This window comes from Callithrix jacchus, chromosome 17 (genome assembly GCF_049354715.1).
Source record: "Callithrix jacchus isolate 240 chromosome 17, calJac240_pri, whole genome shotgun sequence".
NCBI classification, from domain to species: Eukaryota; Metazoa; Chordata; class Mammalia; order Primates; family Cebidae; genus Callithrix; species Callithrix jacchus.
Window position 1 is genome coordinate 18182860 of NC_133518.1, and position 21959 is coordinate 18204818.

The window sequence follows — 21959 nt, forward strand, 5'->3', positions numbered from 1 at the left end:
CATTGAAAGTCTGTCCGTTCTGTTCTTATTCTTCAAGACTTCTTGGCTCTTCTTGGATATTTTCTTTTTCGTATATTTTAGAATAAGCTTATTGATTCGAAATGCTGAAATCTTAATTATGACTGAGTTACAACTATACATCATTTCCAATCCATGGCCATGATATAGGCATCTATTTTTTTTTAGGTATTCTGTAATTTCTCTCAATAATATTTTGAAGTTTGAATTAGAGGCATTATACATCTTGCATCTAATTTGCTTTTTTATATTTTGTAGTCTCTAATATGATTATGTGTCTTTTAAAAGTTCATTTTTGTTTGTTTTTCATATACAGAAATACAATTAGTCTAGTGACCTTGCTAAAGTTACTTATTGTTCTAATAGTGTGTACTTTCCTTCAGATTTCCTAGACAAATAATCATGTCATCTAGGAATAATAGCAGTTTAATATCTTTATTTTCAGTGTTCTTTTCTTATTAGGCCAGACATGACCTCCAGTGAAATAATTGAAAAGAAGCAGTAAAAGCAGCATCCTTGTCTTGTTTTCCTGTGATCAGGGGATGCTTTCAGCATTTTGTCACTAAGTGTAATCTTTACTATGTATGTAAGTTTATAATTGTCTTTTAAAAAATCAGATTTGGTCGGACACAGTGGCTCACGCCTGTAATCCCAGCACTTTGGGAGGCCAAGGTGGGTGGATCACCAGGTCAAGAGATCGAGACCATCCTGGCCAACAAGGTAAAACCCTGTCTCTATTGAAAATACAAAAATTAGCTGGGCATGGTGGCGTGCACTACTTGGGAGACCGAGGCAGAATTGCTGGAACTCGGGAAGCGGAGGTTGCAGTGAGCTGAGATCATGCCACTTCACTCCAGCCTGGAAACAGAGTGAGACTCCGTCTCAAAAAAAAAAAAAAAAAAAAAAAAAAAAATCAGACTTGAGAAGTTCTCTTATTTCTTCATTTGCTAAAATAAAGAGTGTATATGTGTGGGTGTGTTTTATTGTAATGAGTGTTGAATTTTATCACACACCTTTCTGTGCCCATTAATATGATCGTATGGTTTTGTCCCATTTCTTCCCTAATAATATGGTGCACAACAATGATTAGTTTTCAGTTGTGAAACCATGTTTAAATTCCTGTTATAAGTCCTCTTAGGCAAGGCATGCTATCCTTTATATGTATTGCTAGATAGATTATAGAATTACATGTCAAAGGTAAGACAAAAAGGTTTTAGAAAAAAAATAAATGAATAAATTATTGGCCTTGAAATTGGCAAAGGATTCTCAACAGGGCTCAAAAAGATTAAACACAAAAATAAATAAAAATCAATTCTACCATATTAAAATTAAGAACCTCTTCACTGAAAGACATTACTAACAGAGGATAACTGAATGTCACAGTGTGGGAGAAAATATTTGTAATACATATATCTTACAAAGGACCATATTCAGAGCATAGAAAGAGGTTCTATAGACAAACAAAAACAGGCAGAAAACATACATTAAAAATGGGCACAATACTGGAATAAGAATTTCACAAAAGGGAAAAGCCAAATGACAATAAACAAATGAAAATGAAATAGATGTCATTAATTATCAGGAGAGCACAAATTAAAATCACAATGAGTTAACATTACACACACACACACACACACACACACACACACCCCTAGAACAGCTAAAATAAAGAGTACATACAAAAACCAAATGTTTTCTAGGACAGAACGACTGGAGTATTGCTTATAGAAGTACACGTTTATGTAAATGTGTGGAATTTGTGGAAAATTCACAGTATCTTACTAAACGTAAATGTCTGCATGCCATGTGATGCAGGAATTTTACTATTAGGTATATAACTCACAGAAATATATAATGTACCTACAAAATCTTTGTAAAGAAATGTTCAAAGCAGCTTTGTGTATATTAGCCAAGAGCTGATGTTTGTTGTTGTTCGATGATAGCTTCTTAAAAGTAAGACAGACTTTACGTGTTGTCATTTCTTATACTGATTTTTTATTTTAAAAATTAAGTGCAAAATAATGAATCACTGTGCCATGAAGACAATTCTCCAGGAAATTAATGAGGTCTCAATATATAGTTTTCTGATAATCAAATTTAATTCTGAGATAGGATTAGCAGTGTTTCTCTAATTTTAACATGCGTAGACCTGTCTAGAAGATTGACTTAAAATAGAAATACATTGCCTCTACTCCCAAAGAACCTAATTTAGCAGGACTGACAAAGGGCCAAGGATTTGTATTTTTAACAGGTATTCCAGTGACAATACTTTGTAAAATACTGAAATAAAACTGTACAAATTTTTTTTTCAAATCTTAGTACATACACATGTTTCTTAACTCAAAATAGAAGTTTAACTGTACATACATAGGAGATTTGGTACTTTCTTTTTTAACTTCTGTCAAAATGAGAGTAAACAACAAATAAAGCGCGAATATAGATGTTCATATTTTAAAATCTTTGGAAAATAAAAAAGGCATGAACTAAAAAGAATCACATATAGTTTACTGATTCTAAGATAAAACTTCTATTGCAAGCAGAGGGTTAGGCTACATCTGTTACAGTAAAGAGGTCCTGATTGAGATCCCAAGAGAAGATTCTTTGGTCTCATGTAAGAAAGAAATCAGGGTGAGTCCATAGGGCAAAGTGAAAGCAAGTTTATTAAGAGAGTAAAGGAATAAAAGAATGGCTACTTCATAGACAGAGCAGCCCCGAAGGCTGCTGGTTGCCCATTTTTATGGTTGTCTTTTGATGATATGCTAAACAAGGGGTGGATTATTCATGCCTCCTCTTTTTAGACCATATAGTGTAACTTCCTGATGTTGCCATGGCATTTGTAAACTGTCATGGAGCTGGTGGGAGTGTAGCAGTGAGAACAACCAGAGGTTACTCTGGTAACCCTTTTGGTTCTGGTGGGTTTTGGCCAGCTCCTTTACTGCAACCTACTTTATTAGCACGGTCTTTATGACCTGTATTTTGTGCTGACTTTCAGTCTCATCCTGTGACTTAGAATGCCTTAACCATCTGGGAATGCAGTCCAGATAGGTTTTACACTTTTTTTTACCCAGCTCCTATTTAAGATGAAGTTACTCTGGTTCACATGCCTCTGACACATCTATAAAAGTTGTATAATTTGGCCAGGCATGGTGGTTCACGCCTATAATCCCAGCACTTTAGGAGGCCAAGGCAGGCGGATCACGAGGTCAGGAGTTCGAGACCAGCCTGCCCAACATGGTGAAACCCTATCTCTACTAAAAAAAACAAAAATTAGCTGGGCATGGTGGCAGGTGCCTGTAATCCCAGCTACTTGGGAGGCTGAGGCAGGAGAATCACTTGAACTCAGGAGACAGAGGTTGCTGTGAGCTGAGACCACACCATTGCATTCCAGCCTGTGCAACAGAGCAAAATTGCATTTTAAAAAAAATAAAGGTGTACAACCAAATGTCACTCAAATGTGAACATCTCTACACATGCACACACTTAAATTTCAGTCCAAATAGCCAACTTTGGATCAGAAACAATGAACAAGTTATACAAAGTAACAACAACAACAACAAAAATCTCAGTAGGATCCCATTGGTTTCTTAGGATTTTATGTTGCTACGTTGTGTCTCTTTCTATAGCTCTCAAATATTTATTTGGTTATGGAAGTGATCATGGGATGGAAGGCATGATTCTGAGTTGGAGGGAAGAATAAACAATAGCTCTCAAAGGACAAAGTGCCAAATACCTGTTTTCATGCAAATATACTTATAACATACAAAGCAAGGCAAAAGGAATCCTGAAGACATAAGATATGTAGGCAGAACAATTTATAAACTGTATTATTCTGAAACTGCCCAAGAGGCATCAGTAAGTATTTAAAGGTCCCTTATGATCACTGTTATAAGCACTGCTGGAAATAATATACAGCAGTAATAAACCATGGGTAGCTACACAAGCAGGCATGCCATTTACTTACCAAATGGGGTTTATTTTTTCTCTGTAAGTCTCCTCTTAATAATATGAGCCCCAAAGTGAAGTCTGTGTCTAGATTTATGAAGTAAGCAAAAACGGGGAGGTCCGAGCTCTTCATGCATACCAGCAGCTCTGTAATCATGCAACAGCTTGCTGGGTAGAGGATGTGGCTACCTCTGCTTTCCATCCATTATCTGGGCCAGTTGGTGCTCATTAAATTCTTAATGAAGATGACAATACCACAACTGACGGAGGATTATAAATGCAGCTACCCCAGGTGCAAAATTATAGGCCAGATTTGAGCCTCCTATTGCTGAGTCTATGGAATTTTTATCAGAACAACCACATAAAAAGATGCATAAATATGCTTATTAACATCCTCACCTAGATTTCCCCTCCATCGTATAACTAGTTGGCCCCAGTAAGCCAGGTAACAACTCCTCTGGATAGTGACCTTTGGAATAATCAACAACCTCAGAAAACAACCATAAGGTGGTGCCTCAGAGTTCTTAAGAATAACAGGGATGCTGACATGCTAGCAGAAGTGAAGTAGGAAATGTGTATACACACACATATGTGAACATATATACATATACATATGTATATACATATAAATACATATATATCCATAGATACATACATATACATACATTTATAAACACATCCATGAAAGAAAACAAGAAGAAACACTTTGAGAACATTCTGTTTAAGAAATTAAGACTCTATTACATAGGGAAAATACATCTATATTAAGCCAAATGTTGCAGAAATGTATTAACCAGTACAGAACATCAATGTGGAGCTGTCTAGTTCTTTTTCTTTTTCTTTCTTTGGAGACAGAGTTTCACTCTTGTTGCCCAGGCTAGCGGGCAATGGCACAATCTTGGCTCAGTGCAACCTCTGCCTCCCAGGTACAAGGGAGTCTCCTGCCTCAGCCTCCAGAGTAGCTGGAATTACAGGTGCCCACCACCACGCCAAGATAATTTTTGTATTTTTAGTAGAGATGAGTTTCACCACGTTGGCCAGGCTGGTCTCAACCTCCTGACCTCAGGTGATCCACCCACCTCGGCCTCAAAAAGTGCTGGGATTACAGGTATGAGCCACCATGTCTGGTCTGTCTAGTTATTTTTCTTAAATGCTATCATAATAGATAACTTCACAGAGGGTTAGAGTTTATTCAAAACCTCACAATTTGCTTTTGACCTGTGGTGCTTACCATGAGTGAATTGGGGTGATCTGGTATATGAGGGGACCTCGGTATTGCCCCTCCTAATCTGGAAAAGCAATTGGGTTTGATTGATTGTAAAACTGGCCCCAATTCTGTACCCAGCCCTGTATCTTTTCTCTTTATAATGTGACTTTCAACTCCTGCCTTGAAGTGGTGGAGTTTATTTCCTTACCTCTTGAATCTGGGTTAGGAATGTGACTTGCTTTAGCCAAAAGACTGAAGCAAGAAGTGATGGTGTGCCATTTCTGAAACTAGGCCTTAAGGTAGGTCAGCCACGTCTTGAACCAGCCAGACCCAGCTGACCTGCCAGCTGACCACAGACATGTGAGCGTCCACAGTCTGGCCTAGACCAGCATAGCTGCCCAGTTTATTCATGGATTCATGAAAAATAATAGTTTTCATTTTACGCCATTAAATTTGGGGACAATATGTGGCACAGCAATAGCTCCACAATTTGCTCAACATTGTAGTGAATAAGTTGCCTATCTAAGAAAAGGACATTTTTGGGTGTTAGATTATAGCTACCATTATCACTTTTGCTATCTCATGTGAGGTACAGTTCTTAGTACTCCATACCGTTACTCTAACTAATGGATCCAGGAATCCATATTTCTGGTATAGCACTTTACCTAAATAGGCGGTCTGGATGGAGACACTAGTTTCTTGCCATTGACCCTTTGCATTAAAAAAGGTAGCTCAAAGGAGCAGCAAGCAGCCATTACAGAAGGCAGTGGGAAGATTAAATGTGATCCAGACATGGGATCTGGATGAAAACTGGGTTGCATCATGGATAGGCAAACTCTCTAGTAACCTGTTCATCCTCAATTGGCACTTTGAACTGAAATCAACCTCAAAAGCTCAAAATGAAATGCATTCACATAAATGACTAGGACCTTTAAATTCTGCAGATTTACTGCTTTGGCCCAGGGGTAGCTTCCACATGAAACCCTCTTCACCTTTCTATGAAGACAAAGGCAATAGTGGAGGAGAAGCAGGGGAGGTGCAGTCACAGCTATTACTACTTTTAACCACTGTCACATGTGTTTCTATAGCCCAGTCCCCAAATACCAGCATCACTAGTTGCAAAGAAACATAAAATTTAAATGGGAATAAATTTCACACTTGAGGCAACAGGCAGCTTTACATTTGGATATGACATTCAGAGCTATGTAAAAATACTACTTTGCATACAGATTATTGAATGCTTTGCCTTGGAAACCAATTCATGTGCTGCATGCCAGGACCAAGGGAAAACAGGCAATGCTGACTGGCAGACTCTTTAATTCAGGTTCCAGAATTCCAAGAAGAAATGATAATTTCCCCCCTAAAGCATGTATTACAAAAAAAGAAATCCAGTAAACCTTTGGGAATAGATTTTCAAGCAGGTACAACAAGAGAAATACCCTTTGAAAGACAGAGAAATTATCATTTCACCTAAAATTTGTAATAAAAATAACTAAAAGAATTTGCATAATCATGCTAAGTAATATAGCATAGTTCACTGAATTAACTTTTTCTTAAAGGTTTTGGAAAATGATATCGGATAATTTAAAAATTAATTGGCATAATAAAAGTCACTAGTTGTGGAAGATGTACCCTGAGAAGACTTTTTTATATTATAACCCTGGTCTGCACAACAATTTGTCAACACAGGCATTATTGTTATTCTCATTAAAAAGATAAGGAAAACGAAAGGAAAATAATACATAATTCTTCCAGAGGTCACATTTGAAATATATTAATGACTTAAATAGTTTTTATTTAAACAACTTCAATGCTTTTTAAGTCTCCTCTCACATTTATTATTACTTGGTTTTTTTTGCTGGCTCTTTGAACACATCAATGTCAGAATTATTTAAGAATCAAAATAGATTCCTTTAGATCTTTCTTTTCATCCTCATCTCTCTTTTCTAATACTTCATAATTCTCAAAATTCCTCTATTCTTTATTTAGAAACCTATTTCTTATTTATCTTCATAATCTCAAATTCTTGGTTACGTTCAATGAGAACAACATCCAGATTTTAGATGGTGAAGACTTCATAACTGACAGGGCTTCTGCTTGGTCCTCCAGTCATGGAACTACATAAGGTTGAAGAGTTACATATGGTTAAGGAGTTAACCTGACATAAGGTTAAGGAGTTAGCTCGTTTTTCCTTAAGGACATTTATCTGTAACAAATCTCTTTCTCTGCATGCATTTTGTCACCCTGTCTCATTTAATTGTTAAAGACACTCAAGTTAACGTTTATGTGTATGTGTTTTCATAAAAGAGAATTCAGTGTTTTTAGGAAGGGCAGAGACTTGCACTATGCATTCTTTTATAGAGTAGATGCATGTTAATTCAGATAACTGAATAGCACTCAAACTCTTTGACCTCAAACCTGCCATATAATTAATCTTTAACGAGTTATTAATACTCTTTGCAAAGTCTGAAAAGGCCTTGCCAGGGACTAATAAAATTATAAAAACTTGAAAAATTAGCCCCGAACAAATTAGCAGGATGCTTTACTATCTTGTCAGGTGGATAAGGTACTCGCATCCTAAGCTGTGGGACTGTGCTATTTTGCAAAGCATGCATTTGCAAACATTTGCATGAAACTCTTAAAACCATTTATCGTCTAATGTATAATATTTTTATGTTTTCAACCAGATTTGTTTTACTTTTAATTTTCAAAAATCTACAATAGAGGAGAAAAAAATATATAAAATTCAAATTAGTGCAACAATACAACTGCACATTACTCTTTATAGGGAACATATAGTTCAAGTTTGATGGCAATAATAATTTAAGCGGCTATAACTGGAGTGGGCATCTTTACTATTTCAACAATACTGTAATATTTAAGTGGGCATCTTTGATTTCTGCATAATTTTCTAAGTTTGAACAAGATAATAAATGTAAAAATATTTTGTAAAGCACAAAGTACCAAATACTTTTTAAATAATATGATTATTAAAGATGTAAATCAAACTACTGATCACGTAGCTTAAACTATAGACATTGTCTTTGAAATGCAAACTTCTATATACACTATATATGAACATTCTAGCAACATCATTTTTCATTCTGTTAAATTTAAATTAAAATTTAGTAACACACACTTGAAATATACAGTGGATATTTTCAGATTCTAGTGTGTAATAAAACATATTTTCCTGGTAATAGTTAACATACATTATCCTTGAGGGGATATATAGGGAATTTCAATGATTTTTCAAGATTTGAAAAGTTTCAGGTTGAGCTTCCAAGACACATTAATTATGTGGATACTCTCACAAAGGTAGACATACAGGAAGTCTGAATTCTTTGCTGCTATGCTGAGGTAAAGCACATTAAGTGGTCTACAGGCTTTCTTTCCTTTTTGCTTCATATTCAGACAGTTGATTAATGATGGCACAAAAACAGTGAGAGCAACAGTATTTTAAAATAGCAGAAAAATTTTCCCCCCAGTTTCTCTGGCCTGTCATTTTTATAATAGAAAAAAAGCAAATACAGTATCTCAGACCGAGCATCACTATTGTCTCTGAAGCCAACAGACAGTTATTTATTCCAACTTGGAAATAACTACTATTATCAATCAGGCATTTAAAATTGAGCCACTTCAAACTGTTTGAAAATTGATTAAATACACATATTTCATCTGATTTTCCCTTCATATTCTATCTCCCTCTGGGCCCAGAAGATGGAAATTCATAATATAGTCACAGATTCTTTCCTTCAATATATTTCTAGAAAATGAACTATATAAGAAAGCTATAAATATAGTTATGTAATTCAGTGTCAACACTTGTAAGACACTCCCTAATTTCAGAGATGTTAAAATGTCAAAAAAATTATGACAAAGAATACATAATATAAATATGGTATATGTATGTAAGTAAGAGTGTGTGAGAAAGAGGGAGGGAGAGAGAGAGAGGGAAAGAGGGAGAGAGATAAATTAAGGCTTGACAATAGAAAAAATTCAGTGAGTTCTAAAAGTTACTTTCAGAAGTATCTATCAGCACAATTATTTAAATATTCTTTGCAAGTTTTATGTGAAAGCAAATTTCCAGATATTTGATTTCATTTCAATACTAATAACTGTCATGGATTAGAATCCTTCCAGCCATGATTATATTGGACCTGACCTTCTAAAATGAGAGAGATTGAGATTGAATAAGATTCATTAAGAGATAAACGACACAGGTTGATGCCCAGGAGAGATAACGTATTTGGCAGAGTTAAAGGCTTTATAAACATTCCACTGATAGAGAAAAAAAATTGATTAGTCATTTTGTTTGCTTCAATATCAAACTAAAAAAAAAATTTCCCTACTTTCCATTTGTTTCTTACCTCTACCATACATTCCACTCTCTTTCCACTGATGTGTTTTCTATTTTTTTCCCAAAACTATGAAGTTCTAAATCTCAATTCCTTCACATATCCTCCATTTTTTTCTTTGTTTAAGCAGCAGGTGAAACAGTGATTATCTTTTCTTCTTGAAATTTTATACCTGAGTTCTCTTTTCTTTCCTACCTTTCTAAAGCAGGAGTCACAAATACAAGTCCCTAAGGACCAAACAGGCAACACATAGGAGTAAGAAAGTGAAATCTCTGCAGGTGAAACATGAGGGAGTGGTAGGGACCATACCAACCAGAAAGCACCTGCCCCACCTGAAGAAGCAAGAGCTCATTCAGTGTGGCCATTTGTTCCCACACAGGAGCACGGGTGCGCAGGTCCAGTGGTCCTACATTTTCTGTTTTTTTAAAACATTGAATTGCCTATTTTAAAATGAATTTGCCTGCCATTCAAAACACATCTGCAAGTCAAATTTAGCTTTAAGGCTGCAAGTTTGTAAGTAAATCTTGGTTTCATTCACTGGTTTCTCTTCCTATATATCCCCTAAATGTAGGAAATTATTGAGTTCCTGCTTACTCACTCTTGGCTTTCCCTTTTAGAGTTTTCTACTTAGTCATCTCACAAACCCATATCTATTACATAGCTTCCATGTCTACAACCCTAGTTTTTATCTTTTTTTTTTTTTTGGAGTTCATGGGAACTGATTTTCTAATATATTATTGTTCATGCATGTTCTGCTCAGCATAACTCAAACTATACTATCAGGTAACTTTTATTTTTGGTTTATAGCATCACCCTGTTTCTTGTACAGCTTAAAATGCCAGTCGTCTTTCACCTCCATTCATTCACTAAAACCTGTTCAAAGTGTGTGTGTATATGTGTATGCTGTTTTGAGAGTACACAAGGGCACTGCACAGTGTTTAAGATCAGTTATGGGAATCAAACCACTTGTGTTCTGATCCTAATTTCCTCACTTACCATGCAGCCTTGAGCAAGTTACTGTATCTCTCTGTGCTTCATTTACCTTACCTGGAAATTGGGGTATTGACACTACATACCTCATAAGATTATGAGGTTTAAAAAATATTGACTAGATTGTAGGATACAAAATGGATATTTTTGTTGCCTCAGATTTGCAAAACAAACCTAAAATCAATGTGTGCCAGATCATTTATTCAGGTCTTGCTAAGGACTGTTAGTCTAGTTTTGTGATTCTTAGTTTTTCAGCCACTTTGAGGGTATATAAAAATGCTGTGGATTAATTTTTAGAGATTGGTAGAGATTTCATTAAGGAGAGAGTTTCTTATTAGTCTATAACTCAGTGTGTGATACTACGTGCTGAATGCCCTTCAAAGATTACAACATATATGAACCTATTTAATCCTCATAAAAATCTCATATGAAGTCCTTTATTAGTCCCATTTTACAGAGGAGTTAAGTACCTATCTAATTTAACAGAGAGCCTACGTGAAGAAGCCAGGATAAGAGGGCAAGTGATCCGACCCTCAGTTGCAGGTTTACATTACCATGCTGGACAGCATCTTTGGAGTTGTCGGAGGACCGCTGCTTTCCTCCTCCCCTCTCCACACAGTACTTTCCTGTTGCCTTAAACAAAGGTAGAGGGCTTTGAGAGGATCACTTTGAGAGCTTAAAATGAGCCTCCTGGAAACTGGAAGTTTCATGAGCTGGTATCTGACCTGCTTCTGAAGATGAGAGACTACAGAATGACACTTCAACAACCTGCAAAGTAAAAGAGCACATTTCCTACAAGTTGGATGCCGGCCCCACAGAAATTATCCTTGAAGACGATGCCCCAGGAAGGGGGTGGAGGACAAGAGCAGGGTGAGGCTAGAGTGAAGAAGTCCACCATTTCTTTATTCCCCACTTTTGAGCTTGTGCTAGGCCTGGGATAGCCAAGGGAACAAGCTTTACATTTGATTAGAAATTGAAGTTTTGATCGTTTTTAATTGAATTACATGACAAAAATTAAGAGTGACTAGAAAAGTTTTGTGAGTTTTCTGGAACTTTATCCAGAGCCAGAGAAGCATGCATCAACAGAGATGCTGAACAGAGCAGAGATACAATGACGTGCTGTACAATATGACTGAGCTCATTCATCCCCCAAACATACTTAGATCCTCTTATTACTTCCAAATCAAAAACAAAGCCTAAATCTGTTAATGTGTCATCCAAGGGCTTTTCATCATTTGACCATTATTCTATGCCTTTTATCTTTATTTCCCATCACATACAAACCATTCCATCTATATCTTATATATGTATATTTTTTTCGTACCATTAGACCTTTGTTCATGCTAGTACCTCTACCTGGGATGAACTCTATACCAGCCCGCTCTTCCTTTAGGGTTTGGGTTAATATCCCACCTCTTGAAGAAAGCCATTAGGAATTCTCTCTAGTAGGGTTAACCACAGTCTGCCATCAAACATCTATTATCTCAATATCTTTTAAAATATAATTAAAACAAGTGATTTATATACTTGCTCATTCATTAAATTGGGCATGAATTCCTTGAGGGCAAGATATCGTTTTACCTTTTTTAGTATTTCACATAGCAGTGGTTCCCAACCTTTTGGCACCAGGGACTAGTTTTGTGGAAGATAATTATTCCATGGTCTGGGGTGGGGTGGGGAAGATGGTTTTGGGATGATCCAAGCACATTACATTTATTGTGCACTTTATTTCTATTGTTATTACATTGCAATATATAACAAAATAATTACACAAGTCACCGTAATGTAGAATTAGTGGGAGCCCTGAGCTTGTTTCCTGCAACTAGATGGTCCCATCTGGGAGTGATGGGAGACAGTGACAGATCATCGGGCATTAGATTCTCATAAAGAGCATGCAACCTGGATCCCTCACATGCACAGTTTTGCAATAGGATTCACATTTCTATGAGAATCTAATGCTGCTATTGATCTGCCAGGAGGCGGTGCTCAGGTAGTAATGCGAGCAATGGGGAGTAACTGTAAATAAAGATGAAGCTCCATTCCCTTGCCCACCACTCACCTCCTGCTGTGTAGGCCTGTTTCTAACAGGCCACAGACCGGCACCAGTCTGTGGCCCAGGGGTTGAGGATCCCCCGTATACTGCTTAACAGATAATAGGTATATAAAAATCTCAAAAGATAATAACAAAATGAAAACTTAATGGGTACTATGACCTGAGATCTTTCTTACCTTCAATGTACTCTGAAAACTTCTCAGGAATACTGACACCATATGGACCTTTTTAGGATGTTTGCTTGCAAAAGGCAATGATATTTACACACAGTGTCATTCAAAAAAATCAGAGAGGAAAGAGTTCTATATGTCAGACTGGTCCTTACATTTGAATATTAAGAAATTATAGTACTAGAATGAATAGATACCAAACAAGTAAATATAAATCATAAGTAGATAAAATTTAGTCATAAGTAGATAAAAAATTGCAGAACACAGTAGACTAATAGTCCAACTAATAACACACAAAAAGTCTGTGTCTATAGCCATATGAACAATACATGTTTTGGAGGGTAATTTCTGGATGGCTCACTTTGTAGAAACAAGAATTTATTTTGCGCTTTGCCAGATATTCAATTCAGGACTCTGGAAGCAAGCAGGAAGAGTAATCACAGATTACTGTAGGCAGCTAGCAGCTATATTTACCCCAACATACAAAGAGACTTTGAAACACAGTCAAGATTAAGTAGCCCTCTAAAAACGAAAAAAGACTGAGACAATTCTGCATCTGCAAAATGTAGAGAAAATTGGTTAGGTCATTATGTTAGATGAAGAACTGGATATATAATCAACTTCTGTTTCTTTTTTCTTGAGACAGAGTCTCACTTTGTCATACAGACTGGAGTGCAGTGGCATGATCTCAGCTCACTGCAACCTCTGCCTTCTGGGTTCAAGCAATTCTCATCCCTTAGCCTCCAGAGTAGCTGGGATCACAGGTGCCTGCCACCATGCTCACCTAATTTTTGATATTTTTAGTAGAAACAAGAGTTTCACCATGTTGGCCCAGCTAGTTTCATATTCTTGACCTCAGGCAATTCACCCCCCTTAGTCCCCAAAGAATTGGAATTACAGGCATGAGCCACCATGCCTGGTCCTACAACTTCCAATGTACAGCATCTGTCATTAGGCTTGGTCAAATTGGACAAGTAGGGATGCTGGCTGGTATAAAGGTCCCACTGGGAAACGCCATTACTGCTGTGGTGTACCAGGCAACCTAGGCTGTAGAAATAGGTTGAATATACTATACTGAAGTATAAGAACCAAAAAAAAAAGAAAAGAAAAAAAAAAACACGATCATTCCACCATTAAATTGAATGTAGACTATTACGGCATGTGACATTTCAACAATGTTTTTGGCTATGTCACCAACGATTTTTGCAATCTGCAAAAATGGGGCCAAAAATAAAACATTAATGAAATTTCTTGACTAGGTTTCTCCATGGAATCTCAAATTCCTTTATTGTCTCTCAATTTTATATGCAGGCAGCTACAAAATTAATATTAGCAAGTACTGTCTCGTCTGATAGATATGTAATATTGGTATGTACTTTACTGATTATCCAGTCCTCAATTACTAATTATATTACTTCAGACAAATAACTTAATTCTTCCTAGATACAGGAAATAGGGGTGATAATAGTACCGATTTCAGATGATTGTTCTGAGGTTTAAGTGAGCGTATGGGTGGGAAAGACAAAGCACAGTGTGTGATACAGAGCAGGTACTCAATACGAGCTTTGAGTAACAGGTCACTATATAGCATGTATATATTTACTACATAATGTTATTCTCTATATGTTGAATTATATATTATACACATTATTATTATATAGTTGAACTCTTTCCTTTTATATACAGACACTAAAATCCAGAAACAGTTATTTGCTTTTTTTTTTTCTTTTTTCTTTTTTTGAGACTGAGTCTCACTCTGCCACCCAGGCTGCAGTGCAGTGGCACAATCTCAGCTCACTGCAATCTCCACCTCCTGGGTTCAAGTAATTCTCCTGCCTTAGCCTTCCAAGTAGCTAGGATTATAGGCATGTGCAACTACACCCAGCTAATTTTTGTATTTGTAATAGAGATGGGGTTTCACCATGTTGGCCAGGCTGGTTTTGAACTCCTGACCTCAAGTAATCTACCCACCTCAGCCTCTCAAAAGGCTGGGATTACAGGTATGAGCCACTGTGCCCAGACGACATTTATTCACTTTTCTAAGGTAACTCTGTTGCATTTAAAAGAATCGATTGCATACATTGAACATGAGTATAGAAGGAAATAAATCCGGACTCTTGAGATGAAGCTAAGGAATCATCATTGTCTGATGTTAGTCTTCTAATCCATTGAAAAAGCTTCTTTTGAAAAGTGTTTTTAGAAATGGAGTAGAGACCAGTGCAGCTGCGGTACTACAGCTTTCTTGATTTCTTCTTGCTATCTTTAAAGACTGAGTAATTCAATCCAGTTTAACAAATATTGGCCACTGGGTATTTTTTAGTATCATGAACACTGTGTTTTACAAGTCTTTTTGTTTTTAACTCTGTGAATTATTTCAGTGGGATTTTAAGTTGTCAAGAATGTTCTTTAATCTAGCAAATCTTTGTTGAGTACCCTTTCTATATTGAAAAGTGGGGGGGGGTATAAAAATTAATAATAAATAATCTTAATAGCAGGCAACTAATTATAATACAATATGTTTGGTGCTGCTATGGAAGGAAAGTCTCTACTATTTTGTTTGTTTACATATATTGGAAAATAAAAATGCCTGAGGAATTTTAAGAGGTAATAAAAATAGAGGAAGAAAACATGTATTACAGGAAAGAGCAATGAACAATGACACCATGTTTTCAATGTACATGATGCTTGAAGGAACGACTAAAATATGTGAGGTGTATGTGAGCACGGTCAAAAGCCAACTAGAGAAAGGTGTTTAGTGCTATAGACTTCTTTATAAACAGTATCCATAGTTCAATGAAGTTTATAAAGTAATGATAAGATTAACTTTGTTTTTAATGATCTACTTGAGACACTGGAAAGTGATCAAGTAGAAAAAAGGAACAACTCTTGCCTCCCACCCCCACCACCGTTAGCAGATATGTGCTAAAAATGGCAGCTAATTTGAATACTATTTTTTGAAAATACAGATAGGAAAACAAATCTTCTAAAGACCAAATCCACCACTACTCAACTTAAGGGCTTTGTATCTGCTGCACCATGACTCCCTTCCATTCTCTTGGATGATGGGGAGATGAACACATTGATAATGAAATATCCATCAGTCCTCAACCACATCCCTATTTTAAAACTGAATTTGCACAATAGCTTTTGAAAGGCCTGTCACTGCTGCACTGTCGCCTCTGTCGCACTTCTCTGTGGGAGCTGACATTTTGCTAGTACTTCATAAGGCTGGACCGCCTGCTGAGAGCCAGATTGGTAAGGGAAATGCATCTCTCTGTGGGAAAGGATAGGAGATGTATTATTTAAATACAATTTATTTTACAGCAACTTTAAAAATCAGATTTAGATTTACAATTGTTTCAGAGAATAAGTGTCTTGTTGTACCTTAGCAATTTGTGTTTGGTAATATTTAAGACTTTAATTGCTTTTCTAATTTTTAAAATTTGTTTGCTGCTTTACCTTGCTTTACACATACTTTTACTTCTATCTTAGATAACTGAAAACTATCTTTTCTTCTTCTTCTTCTTCTCCCTCTTCTTCTTTCTTCTTCTCCTTCTTCCTCTTCTACCTCTTCCTCTTCTTCTTCTTTCTTTCTCTCTCTCTCTCTTTCTCTCTCTCTCTCTAACAAAAGTGTGTCACTAAGGACACCTCATTCGTGCTGGGTGTGAGGTAGAGGAAGTTTGAAAACCAGCTTAGAAGTTGTTAAAGGATTCTCTAGATTGAGTCAATATTCCAGCTATATGAATTCTGGAGTAGAAGACTAAGGAGACTGTGTTTACACATAAAGAAACTCATACCTTCTTTTGTCTGTTTTTTGAATCATGAATCCATTTAGCCAAATAATTGATTTTTGTCTTAAATATAAAATAGACTATCCAAATACCAAATTTTTATTGGTTGGAACTATTTGTTGGTTAGTTCAACCAAAAACATCAAACAGGTTATCTATTTAGAAATACCAAAATAAAACTGCTACCAGAAAAGTAATAATTTCTTAATATAAGAGAAACTAAAAGTTAAGAAATTGTTTGGCGTGTTCAGAATACAATAATATTTGCTAGCCAACGGTGTGCTGAAGCCATAACTACCTGCTCGGGAAAGCCAACTGCTACATTTTCAGGAATTTTGCGAGCCATTTGAAATCACATTGATTGCTTGAAATCACCATGGTAGGAGTATTACACCCCGGCAATCAGCAAACACTAAAACTCAGTGCTTTTATCTTTCATAGAGCCTGATAAATATTTGCCAGCTTATCACTGCAGAAGGCTTACACCTGTTTTCCTTATGGTTTTTATGACGTTAGATCAAATGATATTTGACACACGGGTGTATGTGGAATTAGTACCTCTCTTCCCCTGTCTTTTCTTTATTTTCTCTAATTTTTTCTCCTTTAGTATTGAAGGGGTCTGTTTTGTGAGTGCTCCTGAACAATAGGGCAAGATTCAGAGAAGTAATAACAAAATGACTAAGGAATAGAAAATGAGGTTTCTGAAGAAAGGGAAATAAATATTCAGAGGCAATGTTACTATGTTCTTTTAGGTGTTCCTTTTTTAAGAGTTTTGGTAGTGCTGATGAGCTATGGTTAATATCCACAATAGAAGAAAAAGGAGAAAACTGTCTCAAATTAAAATAGCAATAAGTTCAATAAGACTGAAGGAAAAAATAGCTTCATTATTATGGGAACAGTTTAGGCCACCAGAGAGTAGTTTAAGAATAGATAACGATTTTTCTTGGATATTTGATCAACAATTGGTCTAAAGATGATGCCAGTTCCTTCTCTACTTGCTAAGGAAAAAGTGATAAAGTAGTAAATATGAAAAAGACAGGACTGTATAAAGGAGAAAAATACTCACCCATAGTCCCACCGTCTAGAGATGGCCACTGTTAAAAACTGCTGTCCTTTCTTCTACAATTTCCCATATACATACATAGGTACCTGTTCTTACAAATTAGAATCATTTTCTATACACAGTTTTTAATGTCAATTCAATGTCAATTTTTCTGACATTACATATTCTTCTAAAACATGAACCTTAATGGCCTCAGAAGAGTCCAGTGATGTTATATAATTTGCTCAATCATTCTCCTTCCAGTGGGTATTTAGGTTGTTTCTACTGTATGCTTTTGTTGTTATAAATAATGCTGGGATAAAGAAGGGGCTGGGAGCCCTTTTCTGATTATTTGCTAAAAGGTCTGACATATAAGACTTAACTGCCATTCACAGAGATGATACACTTTTATCAAGGGTGTGAGAGTACCTGTGAAGCCACCTCCACAGCTATGCCACACCATACACATGCTGTTTAGGAAGCAAAAACAGAAAAACAGCGACAAAAAAACCAATCTACCACAATCCAGAGGATTTTTTAATACAGTGAAATAAAATATTTAAAAATATTGTCCCCAAGTATTTGTATTTATAACTTCCAAACAACAGGATTTATAAAAAAGCCAATATATTTAACAACAGCTTTTTGGTCTCTTCTGCCTCCAAAATATATTACTTACATACCCTATAAGTATTTTTACAGTTCATTATGCAGAGTAACTAGGTTTTACAATTCTGTGAGCACCATAACAGGATATTTAGAGAGATGTTGTATGCTTTTCTTCAAACACAAGCCACTTTTAAAATGCCACACACATTCTTTGTGAAGTATGCATGAAGCATTTTTAATGAATTCTATCGTTTGGTTTCATTCATTTTTCTAAATATCTTATTATGGTGATTATATAATTTGTGTTTGTGTCTCTGTGTGTAAAATCAGATAATAGCATGTAATACTAAAATTGGACTGGACTAGAAGCCAGGGAATATTTTTGCGTATTGAATTCAATACATGTATCATTATCAAGTTGCTAATAAAATGCAAATAGTATTACTCATCACTAAAAAATCTCCCAGGGCTATCATAAAATGTTCTTCTGGGACTGGAAATCATAGAAGGAAAGAAGTGTAACATAACTATTAAAGTTAATATTTTAAAGAATGAGGAGTTTGTCTTTTTCTTCACTTGTTTTTAAATGGCCTATTTATATCACTTGACAATTGGAACAGTATAAACTTTAACACTATATGATTAATAATTATTCCATTAAAATTGAGTTAGACAAGAGAAAATGTCACTTCACTGTGGAAATAGCAAGTAACTACCTTTTGAATATGTAAATTCTTACCTTTAAGCGGTTTTTTTTTTCTTTTGGAAGCAAACAAGTAGGTTAGGGACAGCCAACTGCTTCTCCAGTAAACTATTCTACTGTTTGAAATGCTTGTCAAAAGTGCCAAAATGACAGTTCTGAAATAAACTATCTTGCTATATACAGAGAGTCCTCAAAGATCTAGTCCTATAAGTTTAGCTTGAGGGTTCTCCTTAGGGGCAGCAGTCTTTCCCAAAGTGATGCTACGATTAGCTCACTGCAAAGTACTATCTGCTTACATTTTATATATGATGCTTCTGGTTTCATACATTTGTTGGTTAATGGAAAGACCTAAGCACTGAAAGTTAATTCAAACCAGTTTTCACTTCATAAAATGATAATCACAAATGTTCTCTAATCTTTATTAGACAAATTTGAAATAGTAATATAAAAAAACAGCATAATTACTATCCAGCCCATAGCTTTCCTCACGTTCTCAAATCACTGTGTTTCATTGTCGGTGGAGTAGAGAAGGGGATACAGGCAGGGTTACCACAGCTTATAACAAATCACAACCAGGAACTGCAGGATAGTTGTTCTACCGGCTCCTTGAAACTAGTTTCATGTAGCTAATCACTTCTTACCAGTCCCTGATCTGTTCCCATCTGACAAGAATGATAATTCTAGTCTAGTGGGTTCTTTTTTTTTTTAATTAAGTTTATTTTACTTTAGGTGAGTACTATATCTGGCATTTCTCCCCATGTTATCCCTCCCCACACTCCCTACCCCCCACTGTCTCTCCCCTACTCCCGCCAACCGTCCCCAGTGTGTGATGCTCCTTTCCCTGAGTCCACGTGTTCTCATTGTTCAACACCTACCTCAGCCCAAAATCTTCTCAAACTGATAAGCAACTTCAGCAAAGTCTTAGGATACAAAATCAATGTGCAAAAATCACAAGATTCCTATACACCAATAACAGACTTACAGCCAAATCAAAAATGAACTGCCATTCACAATTGCTACAAAGAGAATAAAATAAATACCTAGGAATACAACTAACAAGGAATGTAAAGGACCTCTTCAAGGAGAACTACAAACCACTGCTCAACGAAATAAAAGAGGACACAAACAGATGGAAAAACATTCCATGCTCATGGTTAGGAAGAATCAATATCGTGAAAATGGCCATATTGCCCAAAGTAATCTATAAATTCAATACTATCCCCACCAAGCTACCAATGACTTTCTTCACAGAACTGGAAAAAACCACTTTAAACTTCATATGGAATCACAAAAGACCCCGCATAGCCAAGACAGTCCTAAGCAAAAAGAACAAAGCCGGAGGCATCACACTGCCAGACTTCAAACTATGCTACCAGGCTACAGTAATCTAGTTGGCTCTTTTTTTTTTTTTTGAGACGGAGTTTCACTCTTGTTACCCAGGCTGGAGTGCAATGGCGCGATCTCGGCTCACCGCAACCTCCACCTCCTGGGTTCAGGCAATTCTCCTGCCTCAGCCTCCTGAGTAGCTGGGATTACAGGCACGCGCCACCATGCCCAGCTAATTTTTTGTATCTTTAGTAGAGATGGGGTTTCACAATTTTGACCAGGATGGTCTCGATCTCATGACCTCATGTCTGAATAGCATACTATGGTAGAGTGCTTCCAAAATCGGCTGCAACCGTATCTCCAAACTTTCACGTCTTTTGCAATAAACTTCTGTTACTCTTCTCTTCAGTAAGTAGAATCTATTTTCCTTTCCCTGAACTTGGCTTGCCTCAGGATTTGCTTTAACCAATAGAATGTGGTGAAAGTGACAGTGTGTGGCTTCTGAGACAAGGCTTTTCCACCTCACATAGCTTTTGCCCACGTACTTTCGGAATGCTCCTTCTTTATTGTCTTAAAACTGTCATGCTGTGGGGAAGTCCAAGCTAGCCTTGTGGAAATGTTTTATAGAGCAAAGGCCAAGTTCCCTGGCTGAGCAGCCCAGCCACACAGTCTGTTCTCAAATATCTACCAGCCAAAGCAGTCACATGAGGGACCCCAGGGTATACCAGCAGTAAGTAGAATTAAGAGAAATGGTAAATCATTGTTTTAAGCCACAAAGCATTGGAGTAGTTTGTTACACAATACATAGTGGGAACACGTATCCTAACATAGCAATATCTTCTACAGCAGGAAGAAAAGTATTTACAAAGCTAACACCTTTATCAACTTTGTTGGTTATTTAGTCTAGGTTTATGACTTATATATGGTACCGGCTTTTCCTGTGTAACCAGGAGTGCAGTCACAACTTCCAGTTTTTCTGTTGCACTGACCTCATTTTCACAGGGCACATAGGAGAACCAGCACTCTGGTCCCAAGAGGCCATCTGGGCAGACATAAAATGAAAAGAGAGAGAAAGAAAGAAACTTAAGACTTGTAAGAAGTCTCAAAATGGTCTGAGATTGTTGCCTAACCAAGTTGGAAAAGTGTGTGTGTGTGTGTGTGTGTGTGTGTGTGTGTGACTAACTCAGAATACTATATCTGAATTAGTATTCTATTCAAAGAAAGAAACATCCTAGTAGTCTCCAAGGATTTATAACACTTCCAAAAATATTCCCCAAAGAAATCAACATGATGCTATATCTTGTCACTTTGAAAACACAGATACAGAGGTTGGCTTTTTGCTGAAAATGTGGTTTTTCAGAGAGTAACAATGGAAGCAATTTTGATATATATCTTTAGTGGCAGTTGCACAGAACAAAACCTGAAAATGAGATGTAATTTGTAAAGGAAGCTCAGGAGGCATGGCACTCAGGAAGTTGCCCCCAAATGGTTGCCTAAATCCTGTTCTCCCAGACTTTGCTTCTTTTGTGAGCTAAAATAATCACACCAGAGTGTTGTGAATTAGGGACTTTATGAGAGTATACAATGCATAAGGTGGGAGAGAGAAATAGGGATCTGCTTTGTTGACTGTTCTTTGAACTAGCAAAGGACAAGTGATGGTACAGGGACCACTGGGGGCTTGGTGAGAGGTTTCAGTGTGTGTTCTACCATAGAAACCACTGGAATTAGAAACCTGGTGGAAAGCATTTTTT

General features: G+C 36.5%; 1 protein-coding gene across 13 annotated transcripts in view; it reads right to left on the minus strand.

Moving 5' to 3' along the window:
• Positions 1-21959, minus strand: part of LOC103788721 (uncharacterized) — a 682665-nt gene that overhangs the window by 64168 nt on the left and 596538 nt on the right. For 12 of the 13 annotated variants that reach the window (XR_013528873.1, XR_013528871.1, XR_013528864.1 and 9 more), the window contains one exon: positions 21138-21250. Coding sequence is in view for 2 of the 13 variants with exons in the window: in XM_078354975.1 (XP_078211101.1) it covers positions 21167-21250 (84 nt within the window). In the remaining 11 variants the exon portion in view is untranslated. The remainder of the gene's footprint in view (positions 1-21137; positions 21251-21959) is intronic. The other variant, XM_078354974.1, reaches the window with a different exon arrangement.